The sequence below is a fragment of the Hydra viridissima genome, unplaced genomic scaffold (genome assembly GCF_058129835.1).
Source record: "Hydra viridissima isolate aposymbiotic clone 2 unplaced genomic scaffold, HvirCarnegie_v1 scaffold_11, whole genome shotgun sequence".
NCBI classification, from domain to species: domain Eukaryota; kingdom Metazoa; phylum Cnidaria; class Hydrozoa; order Anthoathecata; family Hydridae; genus Hydra; species Hydra viridissima.
The window spans coordinates 13,069,943-13,091,349 of record NW_028324310.1 but is presented as its reverse complement, the minus strand read 5'-3'; the positions used below and the strand labels follow the sequence as shown (position 1 = coordinate 13,091,349).

Genomic DNA, 21,407 nt, shown 5'->3' with positions numbered 1-21,407 from the left:
TCCTCTAACGGGAAGAGCTTTGCTCATAGCCCATCCATAAAGGTTGTTAGCGTCCTGGTATTGAATGAATTTAGAGGGCTGTGAAGGGTCATAGTCTGGCATGTATTTGTTGTTGGCAGTTCCGAGTCGGTTAGAGATCATGCATATTCCACCACATATTCCTTTTTGGATCATGTTGAGCATATCGATATCGGTTATCAAGTCCAGCTCAATTTTAGTTTCCTTTAACATGGCGTCCCAAGCCAAACCAGGAGAGGTGTAATACCAAAGAGGGTCAAGACCATAATATTCTATGCAAGTGTCTCTAAAATTTTCAAACACATCAGCAAGATTAAGAACGTCGGACTTGTTGTACAGCTCGTGGTAATCTCTAAAGGTTTTGCATACAAATACGTTCCAACCACGGTGAAAAATGCAGTAAGCAGCGTAAAAAGCGGAGTGGAAAAAACAATCAAGTCGTTCAAAGATGTTGCATTTCCTGTTACAACACTGTCTGATACAAGTCCTGCTGAAAAGCTGCCTATTGCTCCTAAACCGCGTGAAAAACCTTACACCATAAAGTTTGATATGACTAAGCATTCAGCAGAGCGCTCCACCAGACTGTTTTCTTATGAACCATCTTCTCGACATCAAGATATTGTTTCTTTTTTAAACTTGGTGAGAGAATCTGTTATTCAAACCATGGCAGGAGAAAGAAACACAAAGGTAAAAATTACTCTTGTTTGTGAAATGACTCGCGTGAGCATCTTAACAGGTGAGGAAACTACTCAGCCGGCAAACTTCTCATCCTACATGGAAAGATTACTCAAGGGTACAGATGTGAGAGCGCTCATGACTGAAATGGAAGAAAAAATCTTGGAAAGCAGTGCTAATTACAACAAGATGGGATCCAATTGCGTCTTGTCAAAGATTGTAAGAATGGACATTAGCTTTACTGATTATGAGCCTTTTAATGGCTCTTCTTACATGGAGCTACCTCTCAAGTTGAAAAACAAGAAGGCCATTGTCAACATGGAAAACAACAACAATGAATGCTTCAAGTGGTGCGTAACCAGAGCTCTTAACATGAAAAATACGCATAATGAAAGAATTGATAATGAGTTGATTGAAAAATCGAAAGAGCTCCATTGGGAAGGAATGGAATTTCCTCTAAAGGTGACTGATGTCGAAAAGTTTGAGAAAAATAATCTGGATATTAGCGTGAACGTCTTTGAGTATGAAAAGAATAAACTGCAACCTTTGCAAATATCGAAAAATTTCATGGTCGAAAGCATAATATCGATTTGCTGCTCATCTCAAATGAAAAAAACAGCCATTACTGCCTCATTAATAATTTCAGCCGGTTTGCCGGTTCCTCAACAACAAAAGGAAAAAGAAAACTTCATTTTTGTAGAAATTGCATGCATGGTTATGACCTAGAAGAAAAGCTTCAAATCCATCGAAAATACTGCTACGATAACGCTCCAATGAGAATCGATCTCCCAAAAGAAGGGTCGACTGTTCAGTTTAAAAACTTCAACAACACCATGAGAGTTCCTTACTGTGTCCTTGCCGACTTTGAAAGTTTCATCAAACCTATCGATGACAACACTGAATATGATAGTAAAGAATCGTACACCAAAAAATACCAAAAGCATGTTCCAAGCTCCTTCTGCTATTACATCGTAGGACCTGATGGTTTTAAAATTAAATCTGAGTATACAGCCAAAAGCGAAGACGATGACGTAGGTAAAAAGTTTGTCACCAGTATTGAAGATGACTTTATAAAGATTTATGACGACAGTTATTCACGGAAAAAAATAGAATAGAGACTGATGAGGATAAGAAGAAGTTTGAAGCTGCAACTGAATGTCACATTTGCAAAAAGGATCTTAACGGTGACAAAGTATGGGATCACTGTCATCTGACTGGAAAGTACCGTGGAGCTGCTCATAACAAATGCAACTTTAATTATAAAATTCCAATATTCATACCTGTTGTCTTCCATAACTTGTCTGGCTACGACAGCCATTTGTTCATCAAGAAATTAGGCGGAAAAAACGGAAAACTCAATTGCATACCCAACAGCGAAGAAAAATACATCAGCTTCTCAAAAATCATCAAAGTGAGAGATTCGATTGATAAGAAAGGAAAACCGAAAAAAGTGTATAGAGATTTGAGGTTCATTGACAGCTACAGGTTCATGTCAAGCCCTTTAGAAGATTTGACTGACAACCTTGTTAAAGATTTGTGTGAGGAGTGCTCTAAATTAGACCCTAAGACATGCGAAAAGGACTATCTTGATAAAAAAGGAAAAAAATGCAAATGCAAAGCCAATTGTAAAGATTGCGCTTCTAGAAGATCTAAAAAAGGAGACATCATGTGCAAACATCTAAATTCATTCTACAGCGGAGAACAAAGAGATTTGCTACTAAGAAAAGGAGTTTACCCTTACGAATGGGTGGACTCGATTAAAAAATTCTCTGAAACTCAATTGCCATCCAAAGAAGCCTTTTATTCCAGACTAAACGATAAACACATCAGCGATGAAGACTACGCGCATGCGCAAAAAGTTTGGAACGTATTTGGATGCAAAACCTTTAGAGATTACCACGAGCTGTACAACAAGTCCGACGTTCTTAATCTTGCTGATGTGTTTGAAAATTTTAGAGACACTTGCATAGAATATTATGGTCTTGACCCTCTTTGGTATTACACCTCTCCTGGTTTGGCTTGGGACGCCATGTTAAAGGAAACTAAAATTGAGCTGGACTTGATAACCGATATCGATATGCTCAACATGATCCAAAAAGGAATATGTGGTGGAATATGCATGATCTCTAACCGACTCGGAACTGCCAACAACAAATACATGCCAGACTATGACCCTTCACAGCCCTCTAAATTCATTCAATACCAGGACGCTAACAACCTTTATGGATGGGCTATGAGCAAAGCTCTTCCCGTTAGAGGATTCAAATGGATGAATGATGAAGAGCTTAAAAATTGGAAATCTATGCCATGCATTCTCGAAGTTGATTTTAACTATCCTGAAGAGCTTCACGATTTACACAACGATTACCCTTTAGCTCCTGAAAGGTTAAAAATTGGAAAAGTCAACAAGCTGGTTCCTAATTTAAACCATAAAAAAAATTACGTCATTCATCATGAAAACCTAACACTTTATGAACGACTTGGTCTTGTCATCACCAAAATTCATCGTGGAATCACCTTTGAAGAAGAACCTTTCATGAAATCGTACATCGATGGCAACACCCAAAAGAGAACAAGAGCTACCAACGAATTTGAGAAGGAATTTTTCAAACTCATGAACAACTCTGTCTTTGGAAAAACCATGGAAAATATTCTAAAGAATGTTGATATTAAACTTGTCACCACAAGAAAAGAAGTCTTGAAATTATCCAAAAAACCAAGATATAATCGATACACCATTTTTGATGAAAAACTAGTAGCGATTCACATGAAGAAAACACAAGTCACTTACGATAAACCCGTTTACTTAGGAATGAGCATCCTCGACCTAAGCAAAACTCTCATGTTTGAACACCATTACGACTACATGAAACCAAAATACGGTGATCGAGCAAAATTACTCATGACCGATACCGACTCATTTATGAAATTGAAACAGAAGATTTCTATAAAGACATTGCTGATGATGTAAAAAGAAAATTTGATACGAGCGACTTTCCTAAAGATCATCCTGCCATTCAAAACGTTGGTTTCAAAGTAGACGAAAATAAAAAGGTTATTGGCATGTTTAAAGATGAAACAGGTGGAAAGCAAATCACACAATTTGTTGGGCTTCGACCCAAACTCTACTCTTACTACATCCCTGAAGAAATTGAAAAAGAAGATCAAGAGCACAAAAAATGTAAAGGAGTCAAAAAGAACGTGGTTAAAAATCATCTCACTCATCAAGACTACTACGACTGCTTGAAGGGTAAACAAGAAAAGCTTGCAACCATGAACGTTTTCCGATCTCATCTTCACGACGTTTACAGCGAAGAAATTAACAAAGTCGCACTCAGCGCTAACGATGACAAAAGAATCCTATTGAATGATCACAGAACCTTAGCCATTGGACACTACACAACAAGCTTGTGATAACACTCAGATCAAAAGATGATAAAAGACATAGGAGAACAAGGCTTTAAATTTTGAAGAAACCATTTTTAAAAGGATACACGCTTTTTAAAAGTGAAAAACAATCAATATCATCCTTGAATACTGAAAAATCGGCGTTTAAGACATTGTTTACATAAAAAATTGAAGCGTTTATTTTGCGTTTTGCATCGGTGTTCATGCTCATGTCCCAGAACCCGCTTTTGCCTATATATAATGGATATACACTGACATACACTGTTGTCAGAAAGGGAGTTTTGTTTACAATACCTGGCAGATATGAAAAATGTACTAATACTTATTTGGTAACAAGCAGTTGTCCATAAACAAGACAAGAATTAATATGGAACTACCAAGTGTAGAAATATAATGATCTAGACAAGAGATCACTTCATAGGGCCTTTGGCTGCATACAAATACATTTTTGCTGAACTTACTTTGTTATGAATACACAAATTATGATTCACAAATTATAATTATTATAAATTATGTATCCAAAGTTGTCTTTTATAGTACTCTTGTCTAATACCAGTTAAAGGCAGCAGCAGGTTTCTTTCATCTTTTTTACATTAAATAAAATCCTTAAACACTATTATAAATAACAGTAAGCTTAATACTAATTAAGTAGCTAGATCTAAGCATAATCTAAAAATACATGACATTCTTACAAACAGCCTAATGGTAGTCTGACAGTAGCTGCCTAACAGTCCTAGATCTGACAATCAACAATCTTAGAAATTTAGATCTTTTTCTGTTCCGACTCATGACCTAGATTTGTACTGAATTTAAATACAAGTATTTAAAACTAAAAATGTAAATGAAATTATTACTTCTAACTTTAGCAAATTTGATTCCCCCCCCCCCCCCATTTTGATGGTGCCCTTTTTTTTCTTCTTTGGTTTAGATTAATTTTCATCAATTGAACAAAATGTTGAATTAGCGAAGTTGAGAACTTATAGCATTAAAACTGTGAACTTAATTACTTTTGTTCACAAAAGTTGCTATTTCTATTTTTTGGTTTACTTACAAAGGGGACTTAGGTACATAAACAAGTTTCCATTATTTATACAGTACATAGAGCTTAATAAGAAAAATAACAATGGCTATTTGCTTTAACTTTGAAAAAAATGAGACTTAAGTACCTTAAGCAAAAAGGTCTTTAGTTTATAAATAACCTTGTAATTAAAATAAATTTGGTGCATTTTTTTTGAGTCTTGAACTTGTTGAGTATGTATTCAATATATTTTTATGATTACTATGCATAATGGTAAGTACCAATAAATAAGAAATAGATTTTAAACTTATCCAGCAAACTGGTACTGCTTAAAGCTAAATATTAAAATAACAATAAAAAACCTTTTTTCATTTTTGTTGGAGTTGCTTCTAAAGACAATTGAACAATATGAAGTGTTAAGAATTCCCCAGCAGCATGTGCCATTTTGCGTTGGTCACAAAAAACAAGTTGCTCTACAAGGCTACACTCCTCTGTATCAAGAACACCATACCTAAAGTATTATTAATTATTCATGCCATCTCATAGAAAAAACAAAAAAACAATGTGTTTTCAGATTTTTCCTTAAAATTGTTAAACTACCAACAACAATGACTGACACTAAATACAATTTATTGTTTTTTAAATGCTTAAGTTCTCACTTGTAAAGTATAGAAACAATCTTTATGGCCTCTACCGCAACATCAGTATCAATATCAAGTGTCATATCAATCAGGCGACTCTAAAAAAGAACTTTCTTTTTTTAATTATATAGATTTTATATTTTCTTTTCCATAAAAAAAATGTTAAACTTTTATAATATATAAAATTTTTAAAAATATTACTCTTTTATTGAAAATTGATTGTCAAAAGATCAGCAAAATCAATTGATATAACATTAAAATTAAAAATAACAAATTTAAAATTAAAAATAACAAATTTAAAACTAAAATAACAAATTTAAAACTAAAATAACAAATTTAAAACTAAAATAACAAATTTAAAACTAAAATAACAAATTTAAAACTAAAATAACAAATTTAAAACTAAAATAACAAATTTAAAAAATTTTATGACCTAAGAACTAAAATTTGTTTACCTTGAACCTTCCTGTAAACAAAATCAATTGTTCAACCAAGTTTTCATTTTTATATAAATCATGTAACACTTTTAAAACTTCAAGACGCACCTCAGACACCTACAAAAAATATCATTTGTCAATAAAATATGTATACAGCCATGTCTATTTACATACACATTAAATATGATTATGTCAATGCCAAATAATTCACTTGCATGGCAATTCATCTATTATGCTGCTTAAACTCTTAAACTCTTTAAACAACTTTTTTAAATTTTGGATCAAAAAGAGTTGCAATTCTATGCATTTCATTTATTGTAAAATAACACTTCAACATATTATTTAAATGTATCTTAAACTATTTTATGATATTACTATCTGTAGCCAATACCTGCAATTGTTTTGTTATTTGATATTTAGTTCCAGCAATCATTTGCTTAGAACATTCTTTGTCTATTGAAAGATGTCTAGTAGTAATATCAAATGGTGTTAACACCATGATGACATCTTTGAATGAAATCTTGTTCAAATTCAGATCAAATTTTCTTTGAAGTTTTTTTTATCTTGTTCTCTTGCTAACGAAGTTGTTATACCTTCAATATTTGTTGATACTGATTGCAACATTGAGTTGAGAATCCCACCTTGTTGAAATAGATTGCTTAACTGATTTTTACAGTTAATTTTAAATTTTGGAACGTTTCATGTGTGTTACTATCTCCTTGCACTAACTTATCAAATTTAAGAAGATAAATAATATAAAATAAAAAAACAACTTTCATTGTCTTTGACCGAAATAAAAACTTAATTGAAGATCGCAAAAAAATATTTGGCGCTTACAGTTTAGTTAAAACAGTTTAACAAAAAGGCACATCGAAATTTGTGTGAAAAGTTGATTACCGTTACCGCAGAATTAACTACAGATCTGTTACCACTATAGCAGTATTACCATGCCCATATTACTGTTCCCGCATTATGAACATAAAATTTTTTCTAACCTTGTTGTAATTACCACATTATTACCAGATTTCTCGTTACCATGTTACACTCTATCTTAGTTTTTTAAACTTAACTGCCAAATGATCTGTCATCATTTGGCAGTTAAGTTGGAAAACTTGATAAATATTATAAAAAAAAATCAGAAAAAAATAAAAAAAGTAAAATTATTACAAAGGAAAATTTTTTTTAAAAAAAAAACAAAACCTTATTTCAAAAATTTCTAATATTAAAATAATATTGTTCTTGCTACCTAATTACTGTATATCGTAGAAAAGAAGTTTTTTTTTCAAAATGGATTAGTTTCAAAAAAAAAAAGTCACCTTATCATAAAGTGTCCATCCGAGATACTTTAAATTTTTTTCAAGAAAATGATGACTAAGAGAGAAAAGTAAATCAAAATACAAAATCGTTGTTAAACAAATTTAAAAAAAAACAACATAGAATACTTTAAATTATAAAAGTACAAAGGATAAAATAGTTTTACTTAAATGGTAGAAAATGATGACTAAGAGAAAAGTAAATCAAAATACAAAATCGTTGTTAAACAAATTAAAAAAAAAAAAAAAAAACACAGAATACTTTAAATTATAAAAGTACAAAGAATAAAATAGCTTTACTTAAATGGTAGAAGCATTTTAATTACCTGTATTTGTTCATCCATATTCCCATTTCTGAAAAACAGAGTAATCGTATTTCAGGACGAATATCTCTAAACAAAGCAATATAGCAAACATTCCTCATATAAAAGTTTTATATGAAAGTGAAATATTGGAATGTACAAGAATAAATAAAGAAAAACTATAAAATATTATAAATAATGATACATTTAATATTTGTTAAAGAATAATTTTTATTTTAATTAAAAATAACATGAGTCAGAAAATTATGCTGTTTTGAATGTAAAGTCTGTTCCCTTCTGACCTTAAACCAAAAAAATAGCAATTTTTCCTTATCAGCTGAAGTTTTTTAGGATACAGAATAAATGCCATTTATCACTCAGGTTGCTTATTGAAAATCAAAATAGCTTAATGTATTTTTTTAATTCAATCTTATTGCAGTATTCAATCTTATTGTAGTTATCCTCTAAGAGCTGTCGTAGCTCACTGAAAGGTGGAATGGGTATAAGATACAACTGTGACACAGGTCTCCTCATTGAATGTAGATCAGAATATGACCACTTGTTACAATTATTTTGATTTATCCCAATGATATTAACAATCCAAATATATCAGTCATTGAAATGGTTTTTCTGTTCTCTCTAAATAATTGGTAATCTACTTTTTAGGCAGATTCTCTTTCCATTTGTCCACTGACACACATGCTTCGTACAAGTATTGTATATATAAGGAGCCTATGATTTGATTTCAAACTATTTGTTATTTAATTTAAGATATAGGAAAATTACATCCAAACTTGATCAAATGCTGCAAAATGTATGTGTTAAAGGCTAGATAACTCATAAAACACAGGAGAAAATCAGAACAAAATTCTGATTTTTTCCTGTGTATTATGACAAACTTATTATTTATTGGCAAATCTTATGGATAAATTGAGCCGGAACAAGATTAAATTTCCTTTAGGACATCATGATTGACTGAAAACCAAAGGGATTGGTATACCTACCCAGAAATGTTGTAATCATATTCAGACTGAGCAACAGTCATTATTTTTAGTACTCCTTAAACAGGTCAGCTTTTCAAGGAACCTAATTTTTTTAACAATAATGATAAAATAATAATCATCATCATCATCATCATCATCATCATCATCATCATCATCATCATCATCATCATCATCATCATCATCATCATCATCATCATCATCATCATCATCATCATCATCATCATCATCATCATCATCATCATCATCATCATCATCATCATCATCATCATCATCATCATCATCATCATCATCATCATCATCATCATCATCATCATCATCATCATCATCATCATCATCATCATCATCATCATCATCATCATCATCATCATCATCATCATCATCATCATCATCATCATCATCATCATCATCATCATCATCATCATCATCATCATCATCATCATCATCATCATCATCATCATCATCATCATCATCATCATCATCATCATCATCATCATCATCATCATCATCATCATCATCATCATCATCATCATCATCATCATCATCATCATCATCATCATCATCATCATCATCATCATCATCATCATCATCATCATCATCATCATCATCATCATCATCATCATCATCATCATCATCATCATCATCATCATCATCATCATCATCATCATCATCATCATCATCATCATCATCATCATCATCATCATCATCATCATCATCATCATTATCATTATTATTATTAATTGAAATAACTTTTAAAAGTTTCTTTAAAAACTAGCAAAATTCTTCAAAAATATTTTAATCTAGTATTTATTCACTAGTAGTTCTGAGCCAAGTCTTATGTAATATTTTCAACTTGTAGGTCACACCCTGGCCTGTTATTCATGAGATCCCTACTGTTATTCATGAAGTCCCTACTGTTATTGTCTGTCAACTTTGACTACCATTTTTGTTCATGCCAGTCAAGTATTCTTTTGTGTAGGAATTTTAATCCCAGAGACACTGAAATAAAACATCAGTTTTTTTTTTTTTTTTTACAAGGCTCTAACTGATGGTGTAATAATGTATTTACTTGTTTTTGCAAATTTCTAAACAAAAACGATATTAGCAACTCTCGTGTCAACATTTTATTGTTAAGAATTAATTCTACAAAATTAACAGAGTGGACCATATTCTAATTTTATGTCAAAAATTAAACATCAAAAAAAAAAAATCAACTTTAATTTAAATTAAAATTTTTTTTACCAAAAACAAATTAAACTTTATTCATAAAAAAAAAAACATCACAATTTTAAATAGGACAACATCAGTTTACGTTTTTAATTATTCATATTAACAACATAAAACTATGTTGTTTATTAAAAAAAAAAAAAAAGAAGAATTTTAATGGGTAGATTCTAAAGAAAATTAATTTCAAGAAAATGATTACCTATATCTTGCAACAAATATTGAATTAAGGATATGATTCATCAAATCTTCAAGCCGTTCCTGATTCTGCTTTAACTGTAAAAGAGTTTAACATTAAAAAGAACTACAACTACAAATTCATTCTTTATACACTTTACCACAAAATTAACACACCACTTATATATTTCAATTTATTTTAATTGTTGTTAATATTATATATTTTGACAAGCATGTTAAGAATAGAACACATGAACACAATTATTTCCATGATAATAAAATTGACTTTGAGGATGATGAAAAAAAAAGCTAAAACAAAAAATATGGCTTATTTAACAAAATAAAGTAAAATGATTATTATTGTTATGCACACTAATACAGGTTAAATTGAAACATTTTTGACTTATCAATAACTAGTGTTACCACCTCTTGAAGCTATTACAATCTGACAGTGTTGTGGCATATTTTCAATTAGAAATTTTTTAATTTCTTGAGAAATCTAATCATTTCATATCTTTCCACATGCGGATAAGACTTTGTCACAGCTCATCTAGGTTGTTGGGTGAAGGGTGTTGGCTTCTAACACAGCGTCCAATTATGTCCCAAAGATGCTCTTTTGGTTTCATATCTGGACTGCAAGCTGGCCACTTCAAAACTTCAATATTAACATTATTTAAGCATTCAGTAACAATATGTGCCATATGTAATCTAGCATTATCCTACATAAGGAGGCCATCTCCAATATACGGTGCAAAAAGTACCACAAAAGGTTCTAAAATGTCTGCTATGTATCGTAGACAAGTCAGACATCTAGCATCAACAATAAAAAGCTCTGTGCAAGCTATTAAAGATTTTCTTAAATGTTACAAGCGAAATATCTTTCATTTGGTCTTCTGTACACTCTTAGGCGCCAATCAGAACTTATAAGGCAAAACCTTTACTGCAAATTAGACCTACTCCCAATCATGTATTTGCCAATTCATATGCCTTCTTGCAAAAGCCAGTCTGTTTCTTCAGTGGTCTACAGACAATCTGGGATCATAAGCATGAGGTGCCTGAGGTTGTAAACTTAAACCGCAGTCTTCTTCTTATGGTATCTTGAATAACAGCAGCTCCTTGAACCTCAGCAAGTTGTATTTGGAGACTTTGTGTAGTAGTGAACCGTTCTCTCAGTGTTGGAAGCATTAAAAATCTGTCCTCCACTGCATTCGTAGCTTGTGGTCTGCCTTGGCCAAGTCGTCTAGCATGATTATTGGTCTCTACATAGAATTGTAGAACCCTACAGACTGTTGTATGAGATAATCCAAATCTTCTAACAAGTTTGCGATTCATTAATCCTTCATTGGAAAAAGTAGCAATTTGCAACACATTCACCACAACTTAAATTAATCTAGAATGCTGCATTGCAAATAGATGCGTTATTCAAATGACAGTTATCTTTTCTACTGTTAAAACAATTTAAAACCAATACATACTTTTCTTTTAGAAGTGAGGTTTAATTACAGCAAAACATGCTACTTATGAATAGCTACTATAATTTCAAAATTAAATAAGGGAAATAGAATAAAACCTATAAAAGGCATAGCAATAAACACTATTATCATCTTTGTGATTGATAAATCCAGGAAATACATAATATTTTTCAAAATAAGTCGGAATTTATAAGCGGTGTGTTAATTTTGTGGTTAAGTGTACTTATATTGGAATAGTGCAAATTAATGGTGTCATGGCTGTTGCAAAAAATATTTTTTAATATTTATTATTTCTAGTTACTATGTTTGTGATATTACAACATATTATTTTTTTCTTATCTTTGTTAGATGGTGTGAAATTCACTTTGTTGTTTACTTTTATCACTTTTAAAACAAACTTAACATTGATATTGACAAGCATAAATTTTATGCGCAAATCATTTTGAATTTGACAAAAAAATGATCATTCATGCCAATATTTTTAACTGCTCTCTTTTGAGATTTGAGATATACTTTGAACAACATATTATTAAAATAGCTGCAATACTTAAAAATAATATTTTTAAACTTTATTGTAATTAACCAACACCAATTATTGTAAGACTTCAAATAAAAGTTAAGAATTAAAAACAAACACTTATAATGTAAATGCAGCTTAAATGTAATCAAATAGTCTTTTCAATAACCAGTTTATAGTACAATTTGTACCTCTTCTCGCCTTTTTTTGAGTTTTTCCACCTTTTCTCGCGATCGTTTTGCAACAGCTATTTGATTCTCATTATCCAGTTGCCTCTGAAATATTAAAAAAAAAAAAATTAAATTCTCAGTGTTAGTAATTTTTAAATAAATTTTTGAAAACTAATAATAGATGTATTATATGACATGGAAAATGACAAACCTGAGTATTATCAACCTCAACTCCAACTCTCAAAGCCACATCAATTAAAGCAGTCATCAATTTCAGACCTGAAACATAAACTAAACTATACATAAATTACTATTTTCAAGTTTTTATTACTAATCACTGTATTTCCATATACAACTTTTTTTTTTTTTTCTTTCCCTTCAGCAAATTATTTAAAATGAATAGAATCATAAATTGAATTTTAAAAGTATCTTGAAATGATTTTACTTAAAAATAACTAAAATATTTAACTTGTTATCTAACTTAAATTATCATTTTGTTTAGTTCATTCAAAGAGCATTATAGTTCATTTTAATGGAATCATAGTTCATTCTATTGGAATCGCAGTTCATCCTACTGGGATTGCAATTCATTCTATTGGAATCATAGCCATTGTTATTAAAATAATTATGAACAAATTTTTTAGACTTGATTTGCATTCTTCAAGAAAATTATTTTTTTTTTTTTTGTTTTATTTTTTTTTAAATTAGAAAATTAGGATAAATTAGAAACTTGATTGATTAGGATAAATTAGAAATTTGATTGGTTGATTTAATTTACAATTAATCTTTTTTAATTTTAATCTTTTTTAAAAAAATAAAAAAATTAAAAAAATTTCAATATTAGTTAACCTGCAAAGGTACTTGTGTGACGAAAAGCTCGCACTTGGGATGAGGATAATGCAACAATCCAATTGACAAGAACAACTATCATATCATCATCATAGATGATGTTGTGCTGACACAGATTCACCAATTGTATAATGAACAATGAAAAATGTGCCTTTAAAAAAATTATTATAAAACATGTTTTAGTTAAACAAAAAGATCTTATGCTAAATTTTAGAAATTTTCTAGTATTTTTTGAAATTTAACTTATTATATGTTTAAAACAACCTCACCAAAATTAGATAAGCTATGATGCAATAAAAAGCAATAATCTGAAGCAATAAAAAGCAAATATCAGAAATTAATTATTTAACAGCTAAGAACAAACTTTAAACTTTTTGAACTCCGGTCTATTTATTATAAGTGGATATTCTTCAGCTTGTTCACCAAAGTTTTCTGTCAGATGTCGAATCACCATCACTGAATCTTCCTCAATCATGGAGGGAGTAACCTGTGCTGAAAAGACAATTCAAAAAGAATATATAAAATGCTTGACATAGTCACATGGTATGACGTTATTAGGATTTTTTAATGACATCAATTTGCTCAAAAAATTGTTTATATCTTTGAATGATATGAAGTTATAAGGATGATAATAAATAAAAAGGAACACATTGATTTCAAATTGATATTTAGCCTTGAATTTCAACCTAGCACAGGCTAAATTTCTTATCACAGTTATTTTTCAATTTTTTTTTTTAGTTTAAAAAATGCATTAGGTTAGCGAATGTATTGGAGTGCAGCAGGTGACTGACATACATTAATATATATTTTACATTTTGTTAGAAATTTACATCGCTAAAAAAAATATAAGACATTTTTTCTAAAGAAAAAATCATTTTACACTACTTTTAACATTTTACACAAATTTTAAACTCATTTTGACTAAGTATCCAGAGGAATATAACAACTTGGCAGTTAGAAAGGAAAGTCAATCATAATTATGTGCAGGATTAGAGAAAGGAGAAAGCCAAATTTATATCGAAATAAAAACAGGCTGATTATCCAAAAAGGTTGAATTGAAGAACTTAGCAAAATACTTTTGCTAAGTTCTAAGACTTTATTGTAACAATTAGATCTATTCAATTAAAATCAAAAGATCTTGTTAATGCAGAAATATTTTTTTGACAACAAGGACATCCAAAGAAAAAAGAGCTGGTTGGAAAAGAGCTGGTGGTGTCATGAGAGCACAACTTTTATTGAGTAAAACAGGCATATGATGAAATATCTAAAAAAAACTATAATAAAATAATTATTTAAATATTTCATAGTTAAGGCACTTAATGGGAGGATTGCATTTTTTTGAAATGAAAACACTTTTACTTTCAACAATAGCATAACAGTAATTTTTTTTTTCATTTATGAGACAAGCAATTCTTTGTTTTTACTAATTCTCCTATTCTACTTGTAATGTGCAAAAGTTTAAAAACTAATTTTTTTCAGTTTTCAGTAATATCTTGTAAACAAATGGGGGGTCCTTTTTTTTCAAAAAGTAAATAAATAAAAAATACAGAGGATGATAGCAATGGCTTTGATAGCAAAAAAATTATGCAAAAATTTTTTAAAACAAATTTTTATATTTTTGTTTAATTAAATTCAAGAACACTGCTTTTACTTGTTGAAAAAAGACAGCTATAGGAAATACACCTCAACTTTTATACATTGATTATAAAACATTAGACAACTCTATTCAGTTAAAAACAAAAGGTCAACATATACAGGGTCAATTTATAAACCAGTATAAAATGTAGACTATTCATAAACAAGTAAATGAATGAATGGCTTTAAAAACATCATATAAAATTTGCTAATATTTGTTAATATCATGAGTTACATTTAATTTGATGATATTTTGATTTTTTTTTTTTAATGTTTCGACGCATTAAGTTTATGCTTTATTTATAACTTACCATTACAACCAGCACAATCCACAAAGAATTGCAGAAGTTCCACCATTGCATCTGATTTACTTTGATTGTAGTTATCAATCCAATCATCAATGACACTCTCAAAAACAAAAATAAAAGCTATTACATATATATTTGGTAGTACATTACATTTGCATCAAGAAACATTTATATGTACAAACCAAAGAAGAAACATTAATGCATATACAAACAATGAAAGAATATAACATACTGAAACAAAGTACTTTTTTAAATGTTGTAGCCAGTTTTAAAAATATTATGATACAATGTTGGTGTCTTTTAATCACAGAGAGAGAATTAAGAGATCATTTTAATATATTGGATGATAAAGTTTTTTAAAGTTCACTACTTTCAGTAATCAGATCACTGTAAGATTTTAACCAAACACTGCAAGGAAACTCTTTTAAAAAACAATAGAAATTATTAAGATGTAAGTTTTACAACTATCATGAAAGCATACAGCTTTAGGTATACCTTTGAAATATATAAAAATCCTAGTTTTGCATAGAATGTGAACATTGTTAGAAAGTTAAATCCTTTCAAAATTAACCTAAAGATATTAACAATAGTTACTAATAATTATCATAAATTATAATTACAGCTAATGCACTTTTGCCTCCTTTTACAATATCAAATAAAGATGACTGATCAGAATCCATTGAAACCTTTGCTCTTTTGCTGCTAACGTTAACTTTTTTCTAGAAGTTGAAGAAAATAAAAAATAAACAAAGATATATAAGATATATCATCAAACTAATAATTGTAATTAAAAAAATCTGATTTTCATTTTTATATTTCCTTTATGAGTTCTGCAATAAACACTGCAGTAACCACTTTTCAGAGATTTCGCAAAAAAATCTTGAGTAATCTTGGTTAAATTGAAAAACGATTTCCTGAACAAATTTGGCAAATCTAAAAACTTTTCTCCTCATTATACCTAGAGACTGACAATATGTTTATAAAAACTCAAGAGGTAGTAATTGTGTAAAAAAAAAATTTAGGTTTAGAATATAAAATTGAAAATAATCAAGAATAATATTTAAGTGCTTAAATTTCTATAGATACTTTTTTTAAAGCTCTGTGCTATTTTCATTTTTTTGTTTTTTAATTTATTTATGGGTTTGTTTTAAATATTCATTATAACATATACATGATATATACAAAATTATATCTTTAATAATATATACATCATATATATAAAGTATATATTCTAAACAAATTATAAAAAACTTGTTTTCCTAAAAAATTCTTTGTTTGGATCAATAAAATTTAGGCATAATATGTTTTTGTCAAGAATGATCCAATTAACATCTGTAAAATATTTTTAAGAAATGTTTAAGATATTAAAAGTTCTATATAATCTATAATCCAAGATATTTTAAACTTTTAGAAAGACCTTTCAACTCTCAAAATTATCTTCTTAGACACCAATCAAAACAAAAACTCTGATTCATAGCTTATTTTTTAATTTTATTTACCTGACCTTGAAAAAATTTATAGCTCAAACAATTTATCAATAACTAATATTCTAAAACAGGCTCATTAGCAGGATCATACATCAGTCTAATAGTTCTGCAAGCATTGCAAAAACTAACACTACTAAACATAACTTTTAAGAAAATTAATTTGAAAAAAAAAATTAATTTTCTTAATAAGTGAAACCATCATTCTTTAGTTAAACACGGAAAACATTTTGTGTGATAATGGAAACTTAAACATTAAACATTTCTGAAAACATTTAGGTTTATCTTTTATAGAACAGATTTTTTCACTTTGAAATATAAAAAAGTTTGAAGGTTAATTAAATATTTTTAAAAAAATTTTCCAATGTAGAGGATCTTACAAAGCACTCAAAAAAAAAAAAAATTTACGAAAATCACATAACTTACCACTTTCACATCTAGAGGGATCTTACTTAACTTCTTCTTCGGAAGGGATGTTGGCTTCTTAAATTTACTCTCATCTTTTTCTACCAAAGTTTTCTCACTGAAAGTAAAACGAAAAAGATATAAAATTAGACGAATAATCTTTTGTGCATGAAAATCAAAAAAATTACTAATAACAACATAGATATTAAAAGCAATGTTATAACATAATATACTAAAAAAACATATATAAAGACATGCCTTTACACTGATTGCTCTTTATTTCAGTTGAACATTTTTTTTTTAAATCATCAAATTATAGATAAATTATTCAAAATATGAGAACTGTATTTTTTTAATGTAAAAAAGATACAATTGTATATAACATGAGACAAGGGACACTTTTCAAATAATTAACAAAAACATAATACCCATCATCATCAATATCTGAATCAATGAATGATTGAGATTTATTTTGAGGTGATATTGATTTAAATGAAGAAACTGCTACAATAGGTGAAGCATCAAAGTAATTTGGTTTTGCAGTGACACGATTTGAAATACGCCTGTCAGTTCCCTAAACAAATCAAGAATTTTTTTTAAGGTTACAATGTCAGGTCATGAACAATTCAATGTGGGTACATTGAATGTCAGGCTAAACAAGACTAAAACGGGTTTGAAATAATTTTTTAAAACTTTGTTTTATAGCTTAAAGTTTACATTTGAAATTAAATAATACATTTAGGATATATGCAGTATGAGTTAAGATTAAAATGAAGTCAATTAAATACAAAATAATTGAACTTAAGACCTTTTTTTCTTTGGAAACAGTGCTGGTGTTATCAGGACTAGTTAATTCACTAGAAGCATCTTGGTTATCTGATAATGTTGGAGGACTTGCTAAGTTTGATGAAACATGATCATTTTTATTAAAAGATTTTTGGCTCAGGTTCAATTCACTGGAGAAAGAAGTTTCTATAATGTCACTTTTTTCTGTAAACTCAGTACTATCACTATTAACATCACCATCATAAGGGCTAAGTGTTTTACTAGCAATTTCACTTTGACTGAGGGTTGAATCATCCTCATTAAAATTGTTTTGGTCAAGAGAAGGACTTGATATATTTGAATCTTGGGAAAAAGATTCACTTGATGTCAATCCAGGCATGATTATTGTAATATACCCCAGTCCAAATTAATAAAATACAAACCAATCAATACCTAGGAAAGTTATATTTTCATGAAAATATATATCATAAACACACACACATAAAACATAAAAGTAAATAATAAAAACACTTATAAAAGAGTATTAAATAAAAAATTATAGATATCTGAAACTTATTAAACCATTTTAAGAGTATAAGTTATTAAATAAACTTTCAAAAGCTTAAACAATTACTTATGTGATATGTAGCATTCTATATATAGTGTGTGTGTGTATGTATGTATGTATGTATGTATGTATGTATGTATGTATGTATGTATGTATGTATGTATGTATGTATGTATGTATGTGTGTGTGTGTGTGTGTGTATGTATGTATGTATGTATGTATGTATGTATGTATGTATGTATGTATGTGTGTATGTATGTATGTATGTATGTATGTATGTGTGTATGTATGTATGTATGTATGTATGTGTGTGTGTATGTATGTAACACGAGGCAATGTAAAGTGTTAAAACTTTAGTTGATTTTACTATAAATGGAAACTCCTTTTCTAATTATTTTTAAGGGTATAGCTGAATACAATAAAATTGCATATCTAATAAAATATCATATTGTTAATGGACTTCAAAAAGAAAATTAAGTAACACATAGATAAGGAAGAAAAAAAGGGAATAAGACAAATCTCAAGAAAATTAATGCTCGATGCCTCTAATTGAAAATATGCATTTTTCAAATTCATTTTGATTTTATATTAAAAATTAGAAAAAAATATAGAGACAATTTTCTATGAGTAATATAATAAAGAAAAAAATATTAGAAAATATTTTAAGAACATTTCTAAAATATTTAAATCAAATTTATTAAGGTAGACTATTTAACTATTTAAGAGTTTTAGGACTACAGCATCAAACAATATATCATAAGATATATTGATATATATTAGATATATCAATATACCATATATCAAATGATATATCAGTATATCATATATCAAATGATCATAAAAGTACTATTAATGTTTTTGATAAAAGGCTATTGTTGAGCTTCATCTTCATTGTTAGATTCATCATCTTCCTCATCTTCATTACTTAAATCTTCTTCTGAATCTTCTTCGTAATTTTCATCTTCAACACCATCATCATCTTCTTCATTTTCACTAAACCCTTCCTCTGTAAAGATTCTAACTCGAGCTTTTTCATCGTGGGCATATTCATCAAAGATATCTTTAAGCAATATATTTGTTTCTGTTTCCCAATCCAATAAGATTTTATTTAATACAGACCTGTAGCCACCTTCTCTTCCATTTTTACATGCAATACCTAGAGCATCATCAGATTGATCTAGAAGTTTCTTCCAGCTATTGCTATAATCATGAAACCATTGGCAGAACAAATTAAAGTCTATATAAAACTCATTATCTGCCAACCAATCAGTTTCTTGCATAGCAAATAAATGCAAACCCAAAAGCAAACTAAATGCTTTTTTCCATTCTTCTTGTTCTATGAGCTTTGTTACCTTTTTTACATCAGGAACCATAACGCTATTCCAAATGTGATTCCCACATGAGGTTCCACCACCCTGCCATTCATAGATAACCTTTAATGAATCATTGCGCTTCTTCATAACACCTTTACATACATCCTTATCAAGCAAAAAGTGATCCATAGAAAGTATGTAATCTTTGGTAATCTCAGATATTTCCAACTGTGATGGGATATTCTCAATTAAAAGAATCTCTTTTCCACTAGCTGTCTCAATTTCTTTAACCACTTCTCTCCATTTAACATCAAGAGAGTCTTTGTTACCATCTACTCTGGCTTTTTTGGCTGGTGATTCAGTATCACTCATGCTTGGTAAACTTAAAAGTAAATCAATTAAAAAAATTAAATTTTTCTAGTTGAAATCTCTTTAAAACAAACAATTAACTCAATTTATTCATATGAAAAAGTCACTAAAAGAAAGAATTATATCAATTAATTTTTTCTAGAGATAAAGATCATTACAGAATTAGTAAACCAATAAACAATTCATTTTAATTTTTAAATATTACTTTTAAAAAAAGCAAAGGCAAAAAGCAAAAAGCATTGTTTAAAAAAAGATAATATCAAACTCTGATAAACATTAATTTGTATACCACACACCTGCTTCTTAAAATCTATTTTTTCAGTTAACTCTAGTTATATTTGAGGTATAATTTTGAAATTATTTAATATATGTCAACTAGAGAATCAATATAAATATATTGATTCTCTAGTTGACATATATTAAATAATTTCAAAGTTAAATATCTATTTTTATCATTTAGAAGACATAAATAAACAAAGTCAACATATAAAACTTAAAATGGTTAAGTCAAAATATTCAAAAAAAAACTTAAAATAATGGTTAAGTAAGAATATTCAAAAACAAAAAAACAAGAAATAAAAAACAAAAAAACAAAAAAAGAACCAATTGATTAAACCGGCTGGTTTGTAAGTTTGTATTATTATTTATATCCTAATTAATTACTGTAGCGCCTTGTGGCATACTGCTGGATGAAAACCTAAAATGTGAAGTTTTACAATTATCAAAAAATTTTTATTCATAATTATGAAAACACATATTTAGTTTCAACAAACTATACCAGCCTTTTAAAATAAATCTGAAATTAAGCTTAAAATTGATTAAAATTAGGAACAAACAGAACCAAAAATAATATACATTTAAAAATTTTAAAGACATCATCTGTTCTAAACACTTAAAACTTGATAGTATTTAAATTTATCTACTCATAACATGTGTGATATATCTTATATAGAACTTATATAGATATGGGTATTGGCCAAATTCAAATTTATTTCTTAATATTCCTAAAATACTTGAGGCCTTGAAATTTTTTAGAAAGTATTTATTTTTTGTTATGTAATACTCATAATTACTGCAGTTGCAATTAAACATGAAAAGATAATAATTAACAACTTAATAAATTGATGTGATAATATATTTACTTACAAACATAAAACCAATCTTACAATGAAAATAAATCACTATTGCTCATTTTTATTTATTTAAGAATTAACAACAGAAATAATCTTTTTAAAAACAACTGCACCACAAAAACTTAGTAATAATTTAACAAATATAACAATACTAATGATAAGAATAATAACTAACAATAAGAACAACAATTTTGCTTTTACTAAT

At 28.7% G+C, this 21,407-nt stretch overlaps 2 protein-coding genes across 4 annotated transcripts in view; both read right to left on the bottom strand.

The window, feature by feature from the left end:
* LOC145191214 (cohesin subunit SA-1-like) overlaps positions 1–18,869 on the bottom strand; it is a 37,311-nt gene extending 18,442 nt beyond the window's left edge. For 2 of the 3 annotated variants that reach the window (XM_090067645.1, XM_090067648.1), the window contains exons 1-15: positions 17,863–18,869; positions 17,483–17,628; positions 17,076–17,172; positions 15,786–15,884; positions 15,169–15,265; positions 13,587–13,714; positions 13,223–13,373; positions 12,585–12,652; positions 12,395–12,478; positions 10,240–10,313; positions 7,837–7,902; positions 7,514–7,568; positions 6,216–6,314; positions 5,779–5,858; positions 5,482–5,630 (exon numbers count right to left, since the gene is read on the bottom strand). In XM_090067645.1, coding sequence (XP_089923771.1) covers positions 5,482–5,630; positions 5,779–5,858; positions 6,216–6,314; positions 7,514–7,568; positions 7,837–7,902; positions 10,240–10,313; positions 12,395–12,478; positions 12,585–12,652; positions 13,223–13,373; positions 13,587–13,714; positions 15,169–15,265; positions 15,786–15,884; positions 17,076–17,172; positions 17,483–17,628; positions 17,863–18,219 — 1,750 coding nt within the window. In that variant the 5' untranslated portion in view covers positions 18,220–18,869. The remainder of the gene's footprint in view (positions 1–5,481; positions 5,631–5,778; positions 5,859–6,215; positions 6,315–7,513; positions 7,569–7,836; positions 7,903–10,239; positions 10,314–12,394; positions 12,479–12,584; positions 12,653–13,222; positions 13,374–13,586; positions 13,715–15,168; positions 15,266–15,785; positions 15,885–17,075; positions 17,173–17,482; positions 17,629–17,862) is intronic. The other variant, XM_090067646.1, reaches the window with a different exon arrangement.
* A 202-nt stretch (positions 18,870–19,071) lies between these two features.
* On the bottom strand, positions 19,072–20,118 carry LOC149882268 (uncharacterized). Its single transcript, XM_090067649.1, has one exon. The coding sequence runs from the start codon at positions 20,070–20,072 to the stop codon at positions 19,257–19,259; it is 816 nt and encodes a 271-aa protein (XP_089923775.1). The 5' UTR covers positions 20,073–20,118; the 3' UTR covers positions 19,072–19,256.
* Positions 20,119–21,407: the final 1,289 nt, after the last annotated feature.